The following is a 24,521-nucleotide window of genomic DNA, read 5'->3' on the forward strand; positions in this document are numbered from 1 at the left end:
TCATTTCAAGTTTGTTTTAATATTGTGCACCAGTGAAATGTACTCCTGTATCTTGCATTGAACTCCTCTCAATGAAGATCAAGGGGGAGGTTCAAGTACAACTTTCCAAGCATCTTCTAAGGCAACAAAATCAATGCCATTCTGAAATACAACCGCCAAAGAAGCTACAGCACAGAATATTTACAATCCAAAGCTTCAATCGGATGCTGCTGTATGTTTATGCAACCATACAAAGATTTAGTTCACCTTATAATCAGGGTTCCAGATCTGATCACAACTTGTACATTGACAGATTTTCATTACTTTTCTAAATCTCCACAAGAGTGCAGGCAGGATCAATTGCTAATATTACAGTAATTACAACATAAAATACAACTGCACAATTAACCTACATGGTTAATTTGATACAAAACAAGTATTAAATGTACGAGTACTAGTGGTTTTACATAGTACCTCACTAGTTATAAAGGAAAAAAATCCTTTAATTGGTGGAGGCCTAACATAATTAAAATGCTGCACATTACAGGTATATTGTCCTGGAATAAATACAAGAAATCTGGTAAACATTTCAGCACAGATGATTACAGTGGGATAGGAAATCATACATTTAACATGTGAGCAGTACCATTTAATTATACAAATTGAAAAATGAACTTGATAGATGCTTGTAGCTCCATACAGCACAAAAGGAAAAGAAGAGGACCATCTTCCTTAAAGATGAATGTCAATTCCTGAGACAAAATTCCCCAAAAGCTGTTTTGTGCTATCAGTTGAAATATCATGTGGAGGGATGAAAACTGGGCACCTAGATAACACAGGTAAAAAGATCATAATGGCTTTTTTTCGATGGGTTTACTGGAAAGGGGAAAGCTTTAACTCCCATTTCAACGAAGTCAAAAATCTTATCTGACATCCAGACATGTGGTTAGTGTTAAAGAACTTCAAAAGCTCAAATACACTTCTTGGTACATTAACATGGGTATTTCTGTACATAAATCAGGACACTGCTATACAATACCTGTAGATGCTAGGTATTACTCTTTATTGTACAACTATATGAACATTAGCTGTGACAAGGCTCAATATACTTACCTGTACATGTGGAAATAAGATCACAATTATTTAAAGCTAATTCACAACAAGCCATACAGACCTGGGTTTTACAATTCAGAATCACAATGTATATAACCTTATTGCGACGGAAATTTCTAACCGTTTAATTTATTTGGGTATGAGGACATGGGGTCAGTGACCAAACTCACACACGTTAGCAATAATACCAGTACATTCGAGAGTGAACTGTACATCACACAAAAAAAACTTCCCTGATCCCATAATTACAATTTCTCTTTACAACTTTAGCTCATTTGCAATTTTGGATGCAATGTTCTTGAATGCTATAGATGTTCCAGATATTCGCTTAAAGCGAACACCATTTAGAGACAGACGTGGCAGCTTGCAGACCTCCATTTCCCATTGAACCAAGTTGTCCTGCCGAGCATCTCCATGAACGCAGAACAAAAGGAACCTTTCTCTTTGCTCATAGTCACAGTTGTTAGCGTCCAGCACCTTTCGGATCTCTCGCATCATATCATTGGGATCCATTGAACTGGTTGTCTTCATGCTCCATGTGAACCTCAAAGATCTTGGTTTTGCATCTTTGTTGTCATCCCTTTCTCTGTCCTTTACTTCTCCTGCCATACTTCTGAAAATAAAGATAGACCATGCAGTCATTCAAGATTAGAGAAACTATATTTAGTTTCTTTGGCTCCTGTTATAGCCATGAATCCATCATATTTCAAAATTCATTTAAGGTGTTGTAAATTCAACGCAAATCTCAGAAACTACTTGTGATTTCTTAATGAGATATTTTTGCCTCACCTACACTATCAGCAATTTCTAGTTAAAGCAATACCTTTTAATTTAAATAATTTCCAACTAACACATTTGAGATTGTTTAGCTGTCTTCCAAACTTCTTTTCTCCAAATTTCTCATTAAAAAAAACTGATACCATATAGCTTGGGCAAAAATATTGAATGGTACTGCAGTTTACCTGTGGATAGACTAAAGATTAATATTTCAATCATTTCTATAACCTGTAGTAGATGTTTAATATTAGTTTTTGAAATCTGGTACTGCTACTCGTGGTCTTTGCTAGAGTAATATCAAATTTAGATTTATCTGAGGATACACCTCTACAGCACATTTAAGAATTCACTAAAAATTAATTTAGTACTGTAGAGACAGTAGACTGACACTGGAAATAAATCAGTAAAATAGATTAGTTTTACTGAAGTCCTGTAGTGCAACTACTGGCAGTTATTTTTCAAATTTACTTTTAAAACAATAGTTCATAATTTTGGTCTAATCAATGAGGTTACATAACAAGTAAATGGCTTCCAGCTTCAGCATGCATAAAAGGACAATTAACAATCAAACATAGAGAAAATCTGGTTTTCATTGTTTTTAAACTCCTTCCCAAAATATTCTATACTTTATCCACATAATTCTTCCTGAGAGGGAAGATTCAGGAAATGGGTACACATTCTTAAGTGATGAAATAGTGAATCAGCATGATCCTCATAATCAGGAATATTGTAACTATTTTAGTAGCATTTCCTGGGCTTCAAGGAAGAACTAAGATCTTTTTAACTCACCTTCTACTATCTCAGTGAATTGCACCACACTATGAAAATGGAAACATTGACTAATTATATTCAATCAATCTCCATTAATCTACAACAGACCCCCAACCCACTACCCACCCAGGTAGGAAGTGAGGAAAACACAAGTTTAAAACGTTGGGAATGATCATTATTATCCACTCACACCTGCTGTAATGTTATGTATCCAATTTTTTAATGTTGTATTTTGAACTGTTATTCTTTGAAAAAGACTACTTTCCATTTCTTAGTGCTAGACCAGTTTTGCCTCATCAAAATGATTGACTGCTAACATTTATGGGAGTGTGGACAGAATGTCTTGCATACAATAGATAAAATGATTTTAAATATATCTATGAACAATTTACTATGAAGAGAGGGGGAGAAAGAGAGAGAGCAAAACTTAGTAGCTTCATTATGCCAGTTGTCGGTGTCCAACTGGAGTGACATGTCAGGAATATAAAATCAATAACTAATTGGATCTGATGCAAGAATTATAAGTCCAAAATGCGATTAATTTGTGTTGTAAATACGGCAGGAAACCTCAATGGAGAAGATGATAGCAAAGGTGCAAATTTTTAGTGTCCTCAAGGTATACGGTTGAGTGTTGCAAATCATACAACAATCTGGAGAATACAAAGTAATGCATATTCTCTTCCTCACCATAAATGTCACAATTTTAAAAGGAATGATTAATGGAGTGCACCATAAATGCGCATTACTTTTCTAGCAGTTTCTGCATCAAAGTAATGAGAATATCTCCAAACTATTTTAGGATTTTATAGATGTATAGAAGTCATATTTTACAAATTAATGTTTCCATTCTCCATCATATTTCAGTTCCATGTGCAGATGAAAACTTCTGTATTAAGTAATCTTTCTGTATTCACTGAAAGCCAATCATAAGGTAAACGTATTCCAGGCAAGTGTGTCCTTCACTGAGTTCTTTGAACCAGAAGGGAGAAATCCTGATTTTAATTTTGAAGCTGAAATGAATTGTAGACTAATCCAATTGCTGGAAACATGCGAAAACCATTAATAGTTTTAATTAGGGAATCCATCTCATTCTAAGTTTGTGGTGATTAAAAGAAAGTTACTTCTTGAATCAAGGATAATATTTTGTTTCAATGAGAAGTCTGTAACAAGAACTACAAAATCATTCTGCTGTATTCCAACTGACTAAAATAAAGAGATAACACTATTGGAATGTCTAAAAATCAACCAACAGCCTAGAAAATTTATGATGAAAACTGGGATAGCAAGATAAAATCTGACATTGTAATAGGAATAAAACCAAAGGTAAAGTTGCCCTAGTGCTACCAGACCACAGAGCTGCTCTCTCTTATTAGAGAGAAATGACTAATGGTGGTTTAACCTGAGGTTTACCATGCTTCAAGCAAGGAGAGAAGTTGGGAAGGAGGATATTGCATGGTAACCCCAGAGCACATTTTCAGCTCATATCATATCAGTGATCTAACTCACATATTGAAGGAGTCTTGAGCTTTGTTTTGCACTTCAATTGAGGATACTCCAGAGTGAAATCTACTGCTGTACTTGATTCTGAATTCCTCCTATTGGAGGTAAAACCTATTCATCTGCATACAATTACAGCAAGCTCCAAAACTAACAGCAGCAATTTGAAGCTAAGACAGACACTTGGCAGTCATCCAGCTGTTTAGAACTGCACTCATTCATAACTGTCTAGCATTAGCCTGAGAATCACCTGCAATGAATTATCTTCCTAGTCCCTCTGGCATATTCCCAAGGAACTATACCTGACTCTATACTATTTCCCACCTACAGTCAGTCTTGTAGTGACATCATCTGAGCACATCACATTCCATTTGTATGCTGAGGATACCTCACTACCACCAGTCATAACATCGCCACTGTCTCAAAATTGTCTGATCGGATAAGCAGAGATTTCTTTCAAGTCAATATTGGAAAGACCAGAGTGAGCCATCATCTTCAGGCACTGCCAGAATGTCCATCTCCTAACCACTGATTTCATTTATCTCCCAATTCTGTGTCTGCATAAGACTCTACAACCTTGGTTTCATATTTAACCCAGAGGTGAGTTTCCAATCATACAGCCATTTTGTTATTAAGACTACTTACTGCCACCTCCATAACATCACCCAACTCTACTCATCTCAGTACAACTATTGCTGAGATCTTCATGTTACCCTAAAACCTGGCCATTTCAATGCAATTACTAGTCAGCTTCCCAGTTTCAAACTCCATAAACTTTAGGTTCATTTGAAACTCTGCTATCCATGTGTGAACTTACACCAAGCCTGGTTTACCCATCACCCACGTGTTCTCTGACTTACGATGACTCTGGATTAATCAATGCCTCTATTTTAAAACTGTTATTCATATTTTCAAATGATGTGACACGTTCCCATTTCTGTAACCTCTTTCATTCCTAGAACCCTCTGAGGTATTATGCTCCTGTTGATGTTAAGCCTTCGATCATCTACCCTAATCTCACTTTGTATACTTAAATATCAAATTCTGTTTGATATGACTTCTGTGGCATGCTTTGGGCTTTTAATATATGGAAAGTCCAATATAAATACGAACGGTGGTTCTTGGTGGTGCTGTTGGTGGATAGGAAAGCGAACACAGCCTACATTTTCATCCTTCAAAATTAATTTCAAGTTTATGTTCAAATTATAGGAATATCATATGTGTTTGTACATTGTTACTCAATTCTGAGCATTACAACTTCAATGACCTATTACTTCACTGATTTGATTTTTTAGGTTGACCAAATGCAGTTTTGATGAAATAAAGTATTTTGCAAATATTTTTCAGATTGGATAGGAAATTGGTTGAATCATAGATTTTCTCCTAAGCTTTTTTGCATTATATCAATTGCCCTTTAAAGTGTTAACAATCATAGTTACGCACATAAACATCAAGACAATATTACCATCAGCACCTCACCTTGCAGTGTCAGCTCTGCCACTGCCTTCAACTTCACTTAGGCCCCTCAAAAGCAATCAGAATTAAGGTTCAGTGCAAATAGAGGAAACAAGATAACAAGTTAGAAATATGAAAAATGAAGAGGTTAAGAGAACCTGGACTTTCATTAAATGACAGTGAAAAAATTGTACAACCTTAAAAACATAAACAGGATAAATAGTTCTGAATAAGGTCAAATTACAGATGGTTTTGCTAGGAACAAAATGTTGTAAGCTCTTATTTTATAAGTGAGTTCAAAATAAATACAGGAAAAAAAGTGGCAAGCAAAATTATATATCCAGCTTTTCAATTTAACACTAATTTGATAATGTAACTAGGCAACTTAATCTTGGCTCTTGAGGGCTTAAAAACAAAATGATGAAGTAAAATACAATTTATTCCAAGAAACTAAATGCATTGTAAATACAAAAACAAACAATATTACTGTTCAGATGTTATCCTGAAACTTGTGTCAGGGTATTTACTGGTACTATATTATTGACAGTCAGATGTGAATTATCCAGACACCCAGCTAATGTCCAGGGACCCCGGTTTGAATCCCACCATGGCAGATGATGGAATTTGAATTCAATAACTATCTGGTCTTTTCTTAATTAAGAGTGTGATGATGACCATGAATCCATTGTTGATTGTTGGTAAAATCCATCTCGTTCACTAATGTCCTACAGGGGAAGGAAATTGCTACCACTACCTGGTCTGACCTACAAGTGACTCCAGCAACACTAATCCACAGCAGTATGCTCGACTCTTAACTGTCCTCGGCAATTAGGGATGGGCATTAAATGCTGGCTTGGCAAGTGACCCCCTCAGCCCATGAATGAACAAAAACAAATTAGAAATCTGGAGTCAACTCAGTGTTATTTAATTCAGTGTAAGCACTGTAGACAGTAATCCAGTACTTCAACTAATTTTCCTTCTTAAATGTATGTCAAGAAAGTGCAGATTCACTGTTTTTCTCTGTGGTGCATTTCTGGAGCAGGATGACTACTAAAAATCAGAGACTACACTCCAAAACAACTCAATGAAGGTTTACATCATGATACTTTTTTTGACAAAACTATTTCAATGGACTTTGAATTATACTTATGTGGCCCAAATACTTGGTCATAGCGTTCAGTCTGAGGAAGGTTGAAAGCAGTGAAAATGAAAAAAGAAAACGCAAAGGTGGGGACAGCATAGGATGCAAAGAGATATGCTCATTCACATTTTCTTAACCCAATTCTGTCACGTCATACTGTAATTATGCCGTACATTTAATGGTAGTGTTTGGGGAAAAGGGTTGTTGAAAAAAGCAAAGCTGGATCATCTGACTGCCTTCATTTGCAGAGTTTTGTCTTATGTGACAAAACAAAATACGTTCACATGAATGAGTTTTGAAATGAAAGAAAATCAAGTAATGTAGGATAATTCAGAGGAAAGGATGGTGCCAACCATTAGCACAGGCCCTGTCCTCCCCCAAGAAATAAAGACAAAAATAAGACAAGACATGGTTGTACAAACAGTTATTACTCTGATTATTTTTGGCTTAAAATCAAAATATACATCTACTCTATCCCATTATAATTCTTATGTATTTGCTTGTGGAAGGGGGAGTGTCACCAGCAAGACCAGCATTTACTACTTATCTCTCATTGTTCTCGAGGAGGTGGTGATGACCTACCTTCTTGCGCTGCTGCAGCCTGTGTAGTGTAGATACACCCACAGATTTTGGGTAGGGAGCTGCAGGATTTTCAACCAGCTATTATCTACTTATTATCAAGAAAATGACCGCTTTTGGGAGGTTAACATACCAGATTTAGTTTATAAATTATTCAGACATTGGTCGGCAAATGTCTCTGCTTCAGTTAGCGATTCAACTTTTATAAATAGCAGTTGGAAAACTTTCCATTTACAATAGAGAATACTCATTGAAAATTCTGACATATTAAATAACCCCTTCCAGGAAATGTTTTAAATATCTAATCATCGAGACTGACTATAACTTCTCATCTTTCTGATTGGTTATGACCTCCTCGTTGGAGCAAGCCTTTTGTTCAGTTATACTCAGAAAGTGCAAATTTCCTAAATGTGCCAAAGATAGTCCCAGAGAGTGAAGACCATTGCTCTGGCTCTAGATTCTGGGTGAAATCCAGTGGGACACTTACATCTGGTAGGAAGAATTCTAAAAGTGTGAACATATGGCAACACCCACACTTCCGACTTCTATTATCCTTTGAACAATGAACCATGAACATTTTACTTCGGGTAAAAGAAAATAATCAAAGTTTGCTGTTGTCTTTTGAGGACAAGCTGAAGGTTGATACATGAGAAGAAGTGTTGGTTGACACCTGAACAATTCTGACAAACATTGGTCATCTGCACTCTCAGCTCGCGTTAATGTCAGAATAAACTAGGATGCAAGAAGAAGCTTATTAGCAAAAAAAAAGGGAAATATAATGCCACTCACTTCAACCCTTAAATTGAAGCTTGTTCAAAAGGTCTTCCAATTATGCAAGTTTGACTACTGCATCCAGATTCTCAAAACATTTGGATTTTTTATTCATTTTAAAACAACATTCCTCCTAAATCTGATCTTTTGACTGATAAATCTATGCATAGAACCATCCATTCTCAACCAAATGGTTGAGATGGTTTATGGAAATGGTTTATGGAAATACAAAGGAATGATCATGAAAGGGCTAAAATGAAAGAACTCAACATAGGCTAGGACACCGAATAGAAGTTATAAAGTATTTTTGACCTGATACCACTCTCACAATAAGGGGGTGATTCTGTTCTCTGTTGCTTGGAACCAACTTAGTCAAGGGGAAAATTACAACATCATAACATTCACAGTAAATAATGAAATGAAATCACAGAATTCAGTCAACTGTGAAGCTATGTTATAATCTCCATCTATATTTTAACTGCATATTAAACAGGTTTTGAAAAGATTTGTAAATGTTTCAAATCTACCATTTAGCAATACTCTTGTATATTTATTTTACTGAAATGACAAATAATAACATAAAAAGATGTACATCAAAATGTATCTATTTTCCTCAAAATGCTACTCTTCAATAAAATCTGAAAACACAGCATTAGTTTCCTTGTTGCTGATAACACCCAATTTTATTTCTCATGACCCTTCCCACTGTTGCAAAAGTATCAGACTGATGGTATGACATCCAACATTGGGTGAGCAACAATTTATCATAATGCTGAGCAGAGTGAAACTACTGTCTCCAGTCCCACCACAAACTCTACTCAATAACTACTAATTCCATCCCTTTCTCTGAAAATCCTAGGTTGATTGACACTTTTTGTAAATTGGTGTCATGTTTGACTCTGAGGTGAGTTTGCGATCAGAGACATAACCCTGTGCCATCTCTGAAAATGCCTAATTGCACCTCTTGTAGCATGGTCAGAATCATCTGCTGCTGAAACCCTCATCATGCCTTTGCTGTCTCTACATTTGGCTATTTTAATGCATTCCATTGCATAAGCATGTGCCTTCTCGGATTAAAAAAAGCTGGAAAATGTGATTCATGTAATATGCCATCTATTCAAATCCCTGAAATCACCAATGATAGGCCAATAAAACATCATGCAACACAAGGTTCTAACCCTGCTCAGCAAGCACAAATTAAGGCACACTGAATAGATGCAAGCAATATTTGGTAGAGACTCCATGACAATGGTGTTGGTCTAGTGGGTATTACTATCAGTCTATCAACACAGAAACTCGGCTAATAATCTGGGGGCCTGGGTGGAATCTTTAATTCAATAAAAAATATCTGGAATTAAGAATCCACCTACGATGATGGTCAATTGTTGGGAAAAACCCATCTGGTTCATTAGTGTTCTTCAGGGAAGGAAATCTGCCATCCTCACCTGGTCTGGCCAACGTGTCACTCCAGGCCCACAGCAACGTGGTTAACTCTGAAATGGCCTAGCAAGCCACTCAATTGTATCAATCACTATGATGTCTCAACAAAGAAATGGATCACTTTCCATTTGCCTAGGCACCAGAATAGACAATGGCAAAAATAGCCCTGATGGCCCTGTCCTATACTGGGATTCAACTTCCTCATAATACGTGATAAAATTCTACTAGCCTCCTCAAATACATGCTGCCATACTAGCCTTTTGCTTTGTATGCACCAGAACATCTAGACCCTTCCACATCTCAGAGCTCTGTAATCTCTCACTGTTTAGATAAAGTACTTTTAAAACATTTTCTGTCAAAATGGACAATTTCACATTTTCTTCCATTTGTTAGATCTTTGTCCACTCACGTAATCTATATCCCTTTGTAACATTCTTATGCTCTCTCCACAACTTAATTTTGTATCTGTGTGTTATCAACAAATTTTGCAACCATAGTTTCTGTCTCTTTATCAATATAAACTATAAGCAATTGAGGCATCAACACTGATTTCAGTAACACACTATTCAGTCAAAATCCTAAAAAGATCCATTTATTCCTACATTCTACTTCCTGTTAGCCAGCTAAATTTTCTATCAAGTCAAATATGTTATACCTACATCATGTGATTCTGCAATAACCTTTGAAGGCACTTTGCCAAATGCCCCTGGAAACGTAAGTTCAATATATTCACTGGTTCCCTTTTAACTACATAACATGTTATTTCTTCAAAGTGGTACAATGGATTAGTTAAACATGATTTCTCTTGGGCAAAACCATGTTGACACTGCCTGTTTTCCTTCCACTTAGTAGTATTGGACAAGAACGAGAGATCAAAGTTTTGGGCTAATGGGTGGCAGATTTAAAACAGAGATGAAGAAGCCACTTCTCTCAAAGAAAGAATCTGGAATTCACCACCTCACAGTGCAGTAGGCAGTAGGATACTGAAGAAATTTAAGGAGGAGATATATAGACTTTTCATTAGTGACAGGTTAAAAGGTTTCACAGGGAGTGGATAGAAAGTAGAGTTGAGGCTAAGATGAGATCAGGCATGATCATAACAAAAAGGCAGTGCACAATCGAGGTCTGAATTACCTACTCCTGCTCTTAGTTCTTATCCAAATGTCTTGCTACAACCTTTTAATAATTGCTTCTAACATTTTCCTATGTCAGATGTTAAGTTAACTGGCCTAGTTAAGCTTTCTGTCTCCCCTCCCTTTGTGAATGTGGAAGTTACATTTGCTATCTTTCAACCTTATGGGACCTTGCCTGAATCTAGGGAGTTCTGGAAAAACTAGTAGCCAAAGTTCATACCTGCAACACTGCTAGTTGCAAACTCATTGTTTGCATGTCCATGTTTGAAGTTGTGTTAATTTTTTTCCCATTCTATTATAACAGATATACTCAAAACAAGAACTGCAAGTATAAAATATTATATGGTTGAATTAATTTTAAAGGTCTTTAAACTACAGCCCAAAGTTTATGATACTTGTCAGAGCACAGTACTGAAGACACCAAGGACAGGATTTTGCATTTTGGGTTAGGGTACTCACATTGGGTCAAACACAGGCTTTAACTCCAATACTCATGCTGGGAGCAGTCAACAGAGTGTAACGTTATCTGAATTAGCTGGCAGCAATCAGCAGATGCCGTCATGGTTCCATGAGAATATGGTGTACAGGGGTATGGAAGCTGGAAAGGTGACGAGAGGTCCTTCAGTTTATAAGGAGCTGAATTCTGATGGTGCAGTTAAGGGAGAGGGGCCTGCCTTATCCTGAGGTGCCCTCTCAGATTCTGACAAAGTGAAGAAAATGGCCACCGCTCTGGGCAATCATTAGGAGGACAATTCCCTCCATAGGATTGGTTCATTCCAGTAAACCATCAAGTTAGCCTCAGAATCATGTACACATCACTCTAAAGGAAGGATGTGAATGTACCTGGGAGAATGCAGAAGAAGTTTTAAAACAGTAATTCCAGAATAAGAATTGAAGAAGTTGGGGCTGTTTTTCTTGGAGGGGGAAGGCAAAAAGGAGATTTATAGAAGATTTTGTAATCCTAAGGGGACTAATAGACAGGGACTAATGTTCCCTTATATAAAAGAATCAAATGCAAGAGACACAGATAAAAGTTAATTACAAAGGCAGCAAAAGTAATGTGAGGAAAAAAACTCTCTCATATAGCAAGTAGATAGGGTCTGGAAGGCACTGCCTGGAAATGTGGTGAAGGCAGATTCAATTGAAGCATTCAAGAGAGCATTAGATGCTTATTTAAATAGAAACAGTGTCCAGGGTTAGAAGGTAAAGGCAGGATACTGCATTTAATCATACGGTTCTTTCACGGAGAGACAGGTACAATGAGCCAAACGACTCCTATGCTGTAATGATTATGTGATTCAGTTCCCATCTACATTTACAGCAGCATGTACACAGGCCAGTGTACTCTAGTAACCGATGCCATTCCTCAGGATCACACTGGATGGTGAAGCAGGCTGAATGGTCTCATTCTGCTCCTATTTCTTATGTTCGAATAAACATTAACCACAAGTTTGATCAAGACCTCCAACGAGAGGGGCATCACCGCCAGATATCTTCTTACTGGTTGCCTACAAGCATTAACTTGCTGGCAACTCTGGACAATTAATATCTTGATAACTTAAAAGGTATCTGTAGTCTTCTTACTGCCAACCTAGTCATGATCACCCAATTCAGAATAAGGATCAAATCAAGGAACATTATGGTTTGCGTGGCTCAGCTATTGTGGCAGCTTTGTGAAAGTAGGCTAGAAAAGCCACCTTACATTTTAATGATCATATTATGAATTTTACAAAATTGATAAGTTTTCAATCAGCACTGCCTTGGTTATTATGTGGCAGATTGGATGCCCAATTTGTTATTAAGCTTGCAAAGATCAGGAGGTTTTACAATCAAAGGGTGATCTGCTCCACCAGATTATCATCCAAATTCTAATCTGGAATATTCATGGTTCCCTCAAATAATAAGGTTTCTGATGAAATAATGAATTTGAGCAGCCTTACTATCTGGACCATTCAAGATTATTAAAGCAGACTGTGCAAATTTATAATGACACGGAAATGCAAATGAGTGAGATGGCTTTTGTTCCTGAAAGTTAAGTAGTAGAGGATACAAAAGCAAGCAAAAACTTAATGTCAGCTTGATGCAAAGCATTGGTTGGAGCTTTGTTTGAAGTTTTGGGTATTCCATTTTAGGAAGGCTATAAAGCAGAGATAAACTCCAAATACAGGAAGATCATTTTAAAAATATAGATATGAAAATTCTGTGGGGGTTTGTCCACTAAAATTCAGAAAGCTACAGAGATTGTGTTAGAGGAGTTGTGAGAAGGGAAATAGTAGTAGAATAGTAGTAGATATTTCACTTGAGAATGAAATGTTAACAGTAGCAACAAATATGAAAAGAAAACTGAAACAGAGACCAGAAAAAAAATTTGTACTGCTCAGTGTCTTCACCTGAATTTTTTTAATAGTAGTTACATGAATCAAAACAAATCTTCAATGAGAAGGAGAAACAAAATACTAATTCTTATTCATCTCACTTACTCTCAAGTATAATGATAGATGAATGGTTCAATTACCACAAGTCACCACCAAGGGAGCTGTTGTTAACAGTTTATTACTAAGACAGTGAATCTGCTATAAAATCTTCTTTATGTAAATAAGAGAGGGGCATTGGGCTGTGGGGCGGGGAAAGTTAATACACTTTTTATTACTTCTTCTCAAAACGCAAAAGATCATTGAACATTTAGAATCACTCAGTATCTTACCTGCGGGCAAATTTGGACGTGATCTTGCTTATTATACCAGTAGAAGTTCCTCTTCGAGCTTGTGAGAGGGCACCAGTATCATGTGACAACGTTGGTGAAGCTGGTGGTCCATTGTACGTGGCAGTTCGTCGTTCTCGTAACTGCCCACCGTGAAAAGTGCTTCGGCTGGAGCTTCCTCGAGGGAAGTGGGTTCGATCTGGAGTGGTAGTGCTAATACTGTGTGCAGAAGGAGAAGCAGCAGGGACCCTTTGGGCTGCAGTGCTGAGTACAGAAACAAAAGTCGAAACATAAATTGTAATTCATTATGAATTCCTAAAAGCTTCTCTCAGTTTCTACAATGTGAGAAGAGTATATTATTCAGGATGTAGATTTTAAACACATTCTTCAAGGTAAGGCAAAAAATGAGTACAACTTGGTTTTGATTAAATCTATGCAAACAGACAAATTTACAATGGAACCTAATAATATAGGGATTGTTGCTCAACTGAAATAAAATTAAATTTCTTTCTATAATTAAAATACAAGAGTACAGAAAAGTAAAGCCTTAGTTGCATTAACATCAAATGAGCTGAATTGAGGCAATAAATTTGTGTTTTTAATCTATCCTCATTTCATCCCTTCCCATAACAAAAACATACTTATCTATGCACAAATATCTAGTCGCTTTCACTCAGTTCATGTGCACAAATTGGGGAGATTTGCACAATTTCCCCCCAGTGAGAACAGCAAACTTTAGATGCTCCATAGCAGGAACTTTATAAATGTACCAAATGTTTTGAAAAAAAATCTTCAGTTCAAATAAATTGTACTCCCAGCTGTAAATGTGAATCTGGATCTGAATTTTCTTCATCAGTATAATACCAATGAAGATTTTTGTTTTACATATTGCTTTCCACTTAACCTCAATTTGGAGGGCAAGAGACTTTAAGAATAAATAGTCTATGTTGTAAATCTCTGGTAAAGTAAAAGATGAAACAACGTGGGAGTGGAAGAATTGTGTCAGACAGGATTTTTCATCAGGACTTGGAAATTCTGAACATCACACTACATACTTGGAACCTTGTAAATACTTACCTGGGCCGGTAACTTTCACTGCTGTCTTCAATGGAAGGGAGCGTGACCTTGATTGGATGCCCAGAGGCTGACATGGATTTCTGGTGTCGAGGACGTGCTGATGGTACTCCAGTTGACACTGCAGGGCTTGCGACAGATGTGGAAGTACTGCTTGCACAAGCAGACATTTCAGTTAGGCTTATGGGTCGAGGCAAAGAGAAAGATAGAAGCCAAAATGTAACACAAAATACCTGATCAAACAAAGTGGTTCTTTGTAATCAGGGCTCTTTACGTAACGTTTGGGTTTCACATAATTGACATGACAACAATAATGGGCAGTGTGGTGCTAGAAAAGCACCGCATCGGAGGAGCGGGAAAATTGATGTTTCAGGCAAAAGCCCTTCATCAGGAACGAGGCAGGGAGCCTCGGGGGTGGAGAAATAAGTGGGAGGGGGTGGGGCTAGGGGAAAGTAGCGGAAAGTGCAATAGGTGGATGGAGGTGGGGTAAAGGTGATAAGGTTGCAGGAGAGTGTGGAGTGGATAGGTGGGAAGCAAGATGAACAGGCAGGACAGGTCATGAGGCCGGTGCTAAGCTGGAAGGTTGGAACTGGGATAAGGTGGGGGAGGGGAAATAAGGAAACCTATGAAATCCACATTGATACCATGGGGTTGGAGAGTCCTGTGGGGGAAAATGAGGCGTTCTTCCTCCAGGCATCGTGTGGTAAGGGTGTTGCGATGGAGGCGGCCCTGGACCTGCATGTCCTTGACACAGTGGGAGTTGAAGTGTTTGATCACAGGGTGGTGGGACTGGTTGGTGCAGGTGTCCTGGAGATGTTCTCTGAAGCACTCTGTGTGAAGGCGCCCTGTCTCCCCAGTGTAGAGGAGAACACATCGGGAGCAACGGATGTAGTAAATGACATGTGTGGAAGTGCAGGTGAAACCTTGCAGGGCATGAAAGGCTCCTTTGGGGCCCTGGACGGAGGTGAGGGGGGAAGGTGCGGGTGCAAGCTTTGCAATTCCTGCAGTGGCAGGGGAAGGTGGGTTTTTGGGGGTTGTGATCCTGACGAGGTAGTCACGAAGGGAACAATCTTTAAGTGGATAGGGGTGGGGAGGGAAATATCTCTCTGGTGGTGGGGTCTGTTTGTAGATGGTGGAAATGGCAGAGGATGATGTGATATATACAGAAAGTGAGCACTAGAGGGGTTCTGTCCTTGTTGCAGTTGGAGGGGTGGAGTTCAAGGGTGGAGGGTTGGGAAGTGGAGGAGATGCGCTGGAGGGCATCATCAAACCCACCAACTTCCACAGCTACCTAAAATACACCTTCTCCCTCCCTGCCTCCTGTAAAAATGCTAACACTTATTCCCAATTCCTTCACCTCCGCTGCATCTGCTCCCAGGAGGACCAATTCCACAACAGACCGCACCAGATGGCCTCCTTTAAAGACTGCAATTTCCCCAGAAGATGTCAGTGTTGATTCGGTCATTGTTGATGGAGATGGAGCAGTCCAAGAAGGGCAGGGAGGTGTCTGAGATAGTCCAGTTGAATTTAAGGTCGGGGTGGAATGTTGTTGGTGAAGTTGATGAACTGTTCAGCCTCCTCGTGGGGGCACACGGTGGTGCTGATGCAGTCATCAATGTAGCGGAGGAAAAGATAGGGAATGGTGCCCGTGTAACTGCGGAAGGTACACAGTTCCACGTTCCCGACAAAGAGACAGGCATAGCTGAGGCCCATGCGGATGCCCATGGCTACCCCTTTTATTTGGAGGAAGTGGGAGGATTCAAAGGAGAAATTAATGAGGATGAGGACAAGTTCAGCCAAACGAATTAAGAGTGTTATGGAAGGGTACTGGTGGGGATGTTAGGACAGGAAGAAACAGAAGGCTTGGAGGCCCTGGTCATGGTGGATGGAGGTGTACAGGGACTGGGATGTCCATGGGGAAGATGAGGCATTGGGGGCCAAGGAAACAAAGGTCTTGGAGGAGGTGGAGGATGTAGGTGGTGCCCCAAACGTATGTGGGGAGTTCCTGGACCGGAGGGATAAGACAGTATCGAGGTATTTGGAGATGAATTTGGTGAATCAGGAGCAGGTTGAGATGAAGGGTCAGTCAGGGTAACCAGTCTTGTGGATCTTGGGTAGGAGGTAGAACCAGGCAGAGCGGGGTTCCTGAACTTTCCATCAAGACTCTCGCCCACCTTCCGAGGACTCCTTCGCCCGCCTCCAACACACCACATCCACCTGACACCCTGTGCCGGTCTGTTACCCACCCGCGACCTCTTTATTTCCAACTGCTGCGTGGTATTGACCGCCTCAACCTGTCCACCCTACTCACCCACTCCAATCTCTCATCCTCTCAATGCGCAGCCCTCCACTCCCTCTGCTCCAATCTCAACCTCACCATCACACCGGCGGACAAAGTGGGATGCAGTGGTAGTTTGGCGCACTGACCTCTACACCACTGAAGCCAGGCGTGAACTTGAAGACACCTCCTCCTACCGCCTCCTCGACCACGACCTCACCTCCCATAGCCAAATCATCATCTCCTAGACCGTACACAACCTTATCACCACAGGGGATCTCTCACCCACAGCTTCCAACCTCACAGTTCGGGAACTGTGCACCGCCTGATTCTACCTCCAGCCCAAGATTTTTATGCCTGACTATACCAGCCAACCCATCGTCTCAGCCTGCTCTTGTCCCATCAAATTCATTTCCACCTACCTTGATACTGTCCTATTCCCCCGGTCCAGGAACTCTCCACATATGTTTGGGACACCACCTCCTCCAAGACTTTTGTTTCCTTGGCCCCCAACACCTCACCTTCACCATGGACATCCAATTCTTAAAAACGTCCATCCGCCATGACACGGGCCTCCAAGCCCTCCATTTCTTCCTCTCCCAAAGTCCCACCAGTACCCTTCCACTGACACTCTAATTCGTTTGGCTGAACTAGTCCTCACCCTCAATAATTTCTCCCTTGAATTCTCCCACTTCTTCCAGAGGAGAGGGGTAGCTATGGGCACCTGCATGGGCCCCAGCTATGCCTGTCTCTTTGTCAGCTACATGGAACAGTCTATCTTCTGTAGTTACATCGGTACCAATTCCTCCGCTACATTGATGACTGCATCACCACATGACTGCATCGTGTTCCCACGCGGAGGTTAAACTGTTCATCAACTTCACCAATACTTTCCATCCTGACCTTACATTCACCTGGACCATCTCAGATACCTCCTTCCCCTTCCTGGACCTCTCCATCTCCATCAACGGTGACCAACTCAACACAGACATCTTCTACAAACCCACTGACTCCCACAGATACCTGGATTATACCTCTTCCCATCCTGCTTCCTGTAAAAATGCTCTCTCTTATTCCCAATTCCTCCACCTCCACTGCATCTGCTCCCAGGAGGACCAGTTTCACCACAGAACACAGGTGGCCTCCTTTTTTAAAGACTGCAATTTCCCCTCCAGTGCATCTCATCCATTTCCTGCACCTCCGCCTTCAAACCGCACCCCTCCAGAATCTCCCGGTCCTCACCTTCCACCCCACCAATCTCCGTATACCTCGCATCATCCTCTGTCATTTTCACCACCTACAAATGGACACCACCACCAGAAATATATTGCCCTCTCCACCCCTATCTGCTTTCCATAAAGACCATTCCCTTTGTGACTACTTCATCAGGTCTACGCCCCCCAACAACCCACCCTCCCCTCCCAGCACCTTCCCCTGCCACTGCAGGAATTGTAAACCCTGTGCTGACACCTCCCCCCTCATCTCTGTCCAAGGCCCCAAAGGTGCCTTCCACATCCATAAAAGTTTCACCTAAACTTCCACACGCCATTTATTACAACCATTGCTCCCGATGCGGTCTCCTCTACATTGGGGAGACAGGACACCTACTCGCAAAGCACTTCAGAGAACAACTCCGGGACATCCGCAGCAATCAACCTCATCACTCCGTGGTCAAACACTTCAACTCCCCCTCCCACTCTGCCGAGGACATGCAGGTCCTGGGCCTCCTCCATCGCCACTCCTTCACCACCTAACGACTGGAGGAAGAACGCCTCATCTTCCGCCTTGGGACCCTCCAACCCCAGGGCATCAATGTGGATTTCACAAGTTTCCTCATTTCCTCTGCCCACACTTTTATCCCCAGTTCCAACCTTCCACCTCAGCACTGCCCTCATGACCTGTCCATCTTCCTTCCCACCCATCTGCTCCACCCCCCCTCCGACCTATCACCTTCACCTTTATTCACCTACTGCACTCTCAGCTACTTCTTGCCAGCCCCAACCCCCCTCCCATTTATCTCTCCACCCCCGAGGCTCCCAGTCTCATTCCTGATGAAGAGTTTTTGCCCGAAACATCGATTTTCCTGCTCCTCTGATGCTGCCTGACCTGCTGCGCTTTTCCACCACCACACTCTTGACTCTAATCTCCAGCATCTGCAGTACTTACATTCACCAATAGTAGGCAGGCGAAGTCTGGCTTACTCAGTAATTTACAGGCTAAACTTTATATTTCAGTGTAATCAAGGTTTATGGGGGAAAAGGCAGCAAAGTGGAGTTGAGGTTTTTCAGATCAGCTGAGAATTCACTGAATGGCAGAGCAGACTCAAAGGGCTGAACAGTCTACATCTGCTCCTACATTTTATCAGCATATAGCTTCCGCTTTTTGAGAACAAAACATACTATTTTATGGGATGTAGCCATTGCTGGCAAAGTCAGCATTTGTTGCTTGTCCCTAAATGCCCTTGAACCAACTGGCTTGCTAGATATTTTCAGAGGGCAGTTAATTCATATTCCTGGTGACCCAAGGTCAATGCTGTCGATCTAGGATTTAATCTGTGCCAGGCTTAGTAAAGACAGCAAATTTTTTTCCCTAAATGATATATGAACCAGATGGGTTTTTATGGCAACTGTCACTAGTTTCACAGTTACCATCATGGAGACAAGTTTTCAGTTCCTGATGTATTCATTGAATTTACCAGCTGTCACAGTAAAACCTGAAGCTGTGTCCCCAGAATATTAGTCTCTGGGCTGCCAATCAATTGACATTACACTAATCCACCATCTCCACCACACTATCGTAGATTGTAGGCCACTTATCTACAGGTGGGAAGAAAATATTGCCACTTCCTATATGAGTGGCCTATGCGCATTATGCACCCAGATATTTACACACCAAAACTAACCAAGCTGTTGTAAAGCAGCTTGAATAGTGACACTGAACAGAAACAGATGCCACTTCAGAATTTGAAAACCTGTCCTGTTGGTGCTAGAAATTTGAAATAGAAACAGAAAATGCATAAATACTTAGTGGGTCAGGCAACATTTGTAGAGGGACAGCAGAGCCATCTTCAGAATGGTCTTGGTTCTCTAGTTGCACACAGGGAGACAGGCATTAATTGCAGTGGCAGAGCTATATTGCCAAAATAGGGCCATCCCTCAGAATTTACTTCTATTATTGGTTCCACCAGTTGATTTAAGACCTAACAATTTTGTCAATGAAAATGAATTTAAAAAATATTTGACCTGAATAGAACAAAACATACAACACCTCAAAACATTTACTGACTGCACATACCATTGTAGCTTTTAGTCCTTTCTGTTCTGTCACTACCCTTCATAACTCAGATGAAACAACTGGCATTAGTGTTTCATGTTTAAAGTCAACTGCTTTACCTCGCTCAGGACAGAGGTTACACACCCTCCCACTTGTCCTGCAGCAGTATTAACAATCTTCTAAAAAATTGTCCGTTATCTCACAATGTAGTATTGCTTAAAATTCTTGTTTTTAATTAATTTTATCAGCACCGAAAACTTCGCTACCTTCTCTGCCAAATTTGTTTTGACGTGCTACTTACCTTCTGAGGTTCTTGATTAGCCCTTAAATGTCATTAGTAATATCTGTTGTGTTAATGTTTTTCTTCCATTATTTAGTACTTTTATGAATGGTACTTTCTGAATGTGGAATCAATTCATGGCTCAGGATTTCAGTTCCAAAACTCCAAAACCAAGACACAAATATAAGAAAATTGGTCTCACATGACCAGAAGAATAACTGAGCAGCATGCACTCAAAACTAAAAGTGATGATTTACAAATATTTCTTCGCTCATTGACACCTCAGAACCTACTACTCACAGGTATATCACAGCATATTACCACCCAGGTATATCACAATATATTACCACCCAGGTATACCATAGTACACCAAACAATAAACACTAGCAATGGCAAAGAATCATATGGTTTGAGACTAAATAAAATGCTTTTTCCCTGATTCACTGAAAGTAGAATTTCAGATCCACTGAAGACAGAATTTTATGGTATAGGAAGTAGTTATTTCGCATGTTAGGTCTATGGTTCGACTCAAAATGGAGTTACTCAGTCCCATTCCCCTGGTAATGGCTGCCTCATAATTGTCTAGATTTTCTTCTTCAAATTTATTTTTAAGATTCCCTACAGTGTGGAACAAGTCCACAGAGCAACCCAACCAAACCCATTCCCCTACATTTAGACCTGCACCTAACACTACGGGCAATTTATCATGGCCAATTCACCTAAAATGCACATCTATTTATTGATTTTCCTTTTTAAAATGATTGTAGATTCTGCTTTCACCACCATCTCTGGATTTTCCATGTTAGGATTCTCATTCCACATGTCATCTGAAATGAATGTTTTCTTAATCATCTTAATGGCCTGGACACCCTCCCTAAAGTATGGCATATAAAACTAAACAATTCGAACACTGTTTAGTCTAAGTTCGAAGGAGCAAAAAAAAACCCCAGAAAATTGTGTTAACATTATTTATGCTTCCAGGGTTTCTCTGGTTTTTCTTCTAAAGATATGGCAAGCGGGTGAGAGAACACCAGTGGAAATTCACGGCCAGTTGGAGCAAGTGATGTAATAACTCTTGAAACTTTAGCATTACCACTGTTTTTACTTGATTCTCCTATTTACGAAATTCAGGATTCCACATTGCATTTAAAAAAACAAAAAAAGACAGCACAATATTTAGTGTTTCTCTTTTATCAACCCACTGCTACTTTCATTAAAGTGAACTCCAAATATTTGTTAAGCATAATGAGACTTTTTGAATTGTGAGAAGGAATAAAAAGCCTTTAAGGTGATTTAGACAAGTTGAATTATTAGACATTTTTGGCCGATGCCGTGCAATGTGAATAAGTGTGAAGATATCCACTTCAGTTGGAAGAACGGCAGAGTACTTTATTTCATTTTACAACACGACTATGGAAACCATGGCGATAGATTGGGAAATGTTGATGTAAAACAGGACTTGGGTGTGTTTATATATCAATCATTGGAAGCAAGGAACAAGTACAACAAGCAGTTAGAAAAGCAAATGGTATGTTGTGCTTCATTATGAGAGGGTTTAAGTAGGGAAGCAAGAATGCCTTGCTGCAGCTGTGTGGGGCCTTGGTGAGATGACATCTAGCATATTATGTGCAGTTTTGGTCTCCTTAGCTAAGAAAATATATACTTATCCATAAAATGAATACAAGGAAGGTTCATGAGACAGTTTTATGAGAATGATTGTTTTGTTGTACAAGGAGAGATTTGTCAACTAGAATTACCTATATTCCCAGAGTTTAGAAAAATTAGTAAGGGTCTCATTAAAAGGTTCTGACAGGGCTGGACAGACTGGATGTGGTGATGATGGTCCCTTGTTCTTGTTTGGGGTGTGGGTTGTTTGTGAAGAAACAATGGTAGACCATTTATTTTTAAATTGCTTTACTCAGAGGGTGGAGAATCTGTGGAATTCTTTAACATACATTGAAGTCACTGAATATATTTAACAAAAAAAAAGGAATTTCTTGCCATGAATAGTATCAAGGGTTATGGGGAAAGAGGATATTTGTGGTAACCCACTGGATGTGCTCACTCAGCTTCTTTAGCTCTTCTGTCTGCTGATTCCTCTTTAAACAAATCGGATGGCAATTCACCTAGCTTGTTTTTTTCTCAGTATCACAAAGCTTTTGAATCGCACCATGTTGTTACAAATTCATTACGTGAGCAAACGTGGATAGGAATATTACTTTCCCCCTTTACACCCCAGTTTACAAATGAAAAGAATAGAAAATTGCCCTTTCATTTTGCAATATGATTATGAAAACCAGAGTCTTCAGATTTATATGGAGTTGACACAAGCAGCATTTAAATATTTAGTGAGTAGAGAAACTGAGAATCAAGTCTGCTTCACGGAACAAGTATTTCAGGTATTTTCAATCATAGTGCTTCTAATTGAATATGGAAATAGTTTGCTCTTGACTACATTTCAATTACCTGCAAAGACAAAAGCAAGATGCATTTCCACTTATTTCATCAACCTTCATTCTTTTCAAAAACCACTCTTTCTAATTTTTTAATTTTTACTCATCTTTTGCATTCCCATAATTGTCTCATTCAGTTAAATGCCCCTTGCTTTTTCTCAACAGTACGGCACTTCACTCTCATTTGCTTTTGATGAATCCAAAGCTGCTGCACCTCATTATAGCTTTTCATGAGCTCCTGCATCACTGCCACTCATCATCTGGTTTAAGAAACAAAACACAAGGGTATTCAAGAAGGGGGCAGTCTGAACAGTCTGCTCTGTTGGGCTCTGTGTCATGCCCCACCCACCACCACCACCCTCCCTCCCCTCCCCTCCCAGCCATCCCGAAGGAAAATTTATAATGTAAAGTAGGTAGAAGACCTAGAGTCCTTTTAAATTAAGGTTTGACAGATTTGGAGCTGAAATGAAGACATCTAAGGGAAATGGAGCAAAGGCAGCACAGCAGGCAGGGCACTCCCCTACTATGTCGGGCACACCCGCGGCCGTTACCTTGACAGCCATGGCAGCGCCCTTAAGTTCAGTGGAGCAACAGCATTTACTAACTGAGTTCGCAAAACTCCGTGAAACAAAATCGAGGGAGCGTTGGAACCAATTACTGCCATGCTGACAAAGCATGAACAAGAGATCCGGGCTTTGGATCAGCACGTAGAAGCGGTGGAACAGAGGACCGTGGCCTCATAGGCGTGACAGAGAGCTCCGAGGGGCGGGTTCGAACCTTGGAAGGCCAGGTTTGTGGCCTGCAGGAACAAGTAAACATTCTCAAAAATTGTGGTCGGAGAAAAAAAAAAATCTACGGATCTTGGCCTTACTGGAGCACGAAGAAGGTGAAAACCTTGCTGATTTTCTCGAGAGGTGGCTTCCTGAGTTGCTGGGACTGGAAATCGAGTCGGGCCGGGTGAGTGTGGAGCAGGCCCACCAGATCGCAATGCGCAGTCCGGTCCAGTCCAGTCCAGTCCAGTCCAGCGCCCCTGCCCGGTCCTAGTGCGACTTCAGCATTACAAAGAAAAGCATTTAATAATAGAAATAGCCAGAAGACTGGGAGGAGATCCAAGGCTTTGGCTTATGAAGGTTCAGAGATAATGTTTTTTCATGACTTTTCTGGGGCCATAATTAAGAAAAAAAAAGACCTTTGATAGTGTAAAGAAAAAAATTGAGAGATTCAAACATTTAACATTCTCTGGCAGTATTATGTTTCAATTATGGGGGAGCTGTCTAAAACTTCGACTCAGTGGAAAAAGTAAAAGGATTTTTGAACTCGCTGAAAAGATAGACTTTGGGCGAGGGGGAAGGAGGAAAAGATGCGTGCGGGCAATAGCATAATTTTTAAAAAAATCTTCTCTGTCCTTGTTCCTTTGCCTTTTGGGTTCTCGGTCTTTATAGGCTTGGTATTGCTCTGGTGTAAAATCCGGTATGTTTTATATTATATCTGTTTGGTGGTTATTAGTTATTCTATTGTTCAGTTTTGCTGGTGAGGAGAGGTTACTCCTTTGATGTAAAGATGTGTGGGGCTGAGATGTAGAGGGGGAGGGGTGGGGGTCCATTGTTAACTTGTCAGAGTCTAAATAATATGTTTTTTTCAAGGCTTGGGCTTGGGGCATGGCCTTAACTGAAAGGTGCTTGGATGGTTGTGAGGTTGGGAGTGAATGCTCCCAATGGGCAAAGAGGAAAAAAAAATCACTGGAGATTTGTGTATTTTGTATTTATTTGTTCAAGTTAGGAGTAGAGTTTTTTTTTAACTTTTAGT

The 24,521-nt window shown here is 40.1% G+C and overlaps 1 protein-coding gene across 3 annotated transcripts in view; it reads right to left on the minus strand.

Annotated features, from left to right (window-relative positions):
- The window catches only part of mark1 (MAP/microtubule affinity-regulating kinase 1), a 205,555-nt gene continuing 181,034 nt past the window's right edge, over positions 1-24,521 (minus strand). Inside the window, exons 15-18 of one of the 3 annotated variants that reach the window (XM_072580749.1) lie at positions 14,435-14,611; positions 13,361-13,621; positions 5,617-5,661; positions 1-1,705 (exon numbers count right to left, since the gene is read on the minus strand). In XM_072580749.1, coding sequence (XP_072436850.1) covers positions 1,351-1,705; positions 5,617-5,661; positions 13,361-13,621; positions 14,435-14,611 — 838 coding nt within the window. In that variant the 3' untranslated portion in view covers positions 1-1,350. The remainder of the gene's footprint in view (positions 1,706-5,616; positions 5,662-13,360; positions 13,622-14,434; positions 14,612-24,521) is intronic. The other 2 variants (XM_072580750.1, XM_072580752.1) reach the window with 2 other exon arrangements.

This window comes from Chiloscyllium punctatum, chromosome 11 (genome assembly GCF_047496795.1).
Source record: "Chiloscyllium punctatum isolate Juve2018m chromosome 11, sChiPun1.3, whole genome shotgun sequence".
Lineage (NCBI taxonomy): Eukaryota > Metazoa > Chordata > Chondrichthyes > Orectolobiformes > Hemiscylliidae > Chiloscyllium > Chiloscyllium punctatum.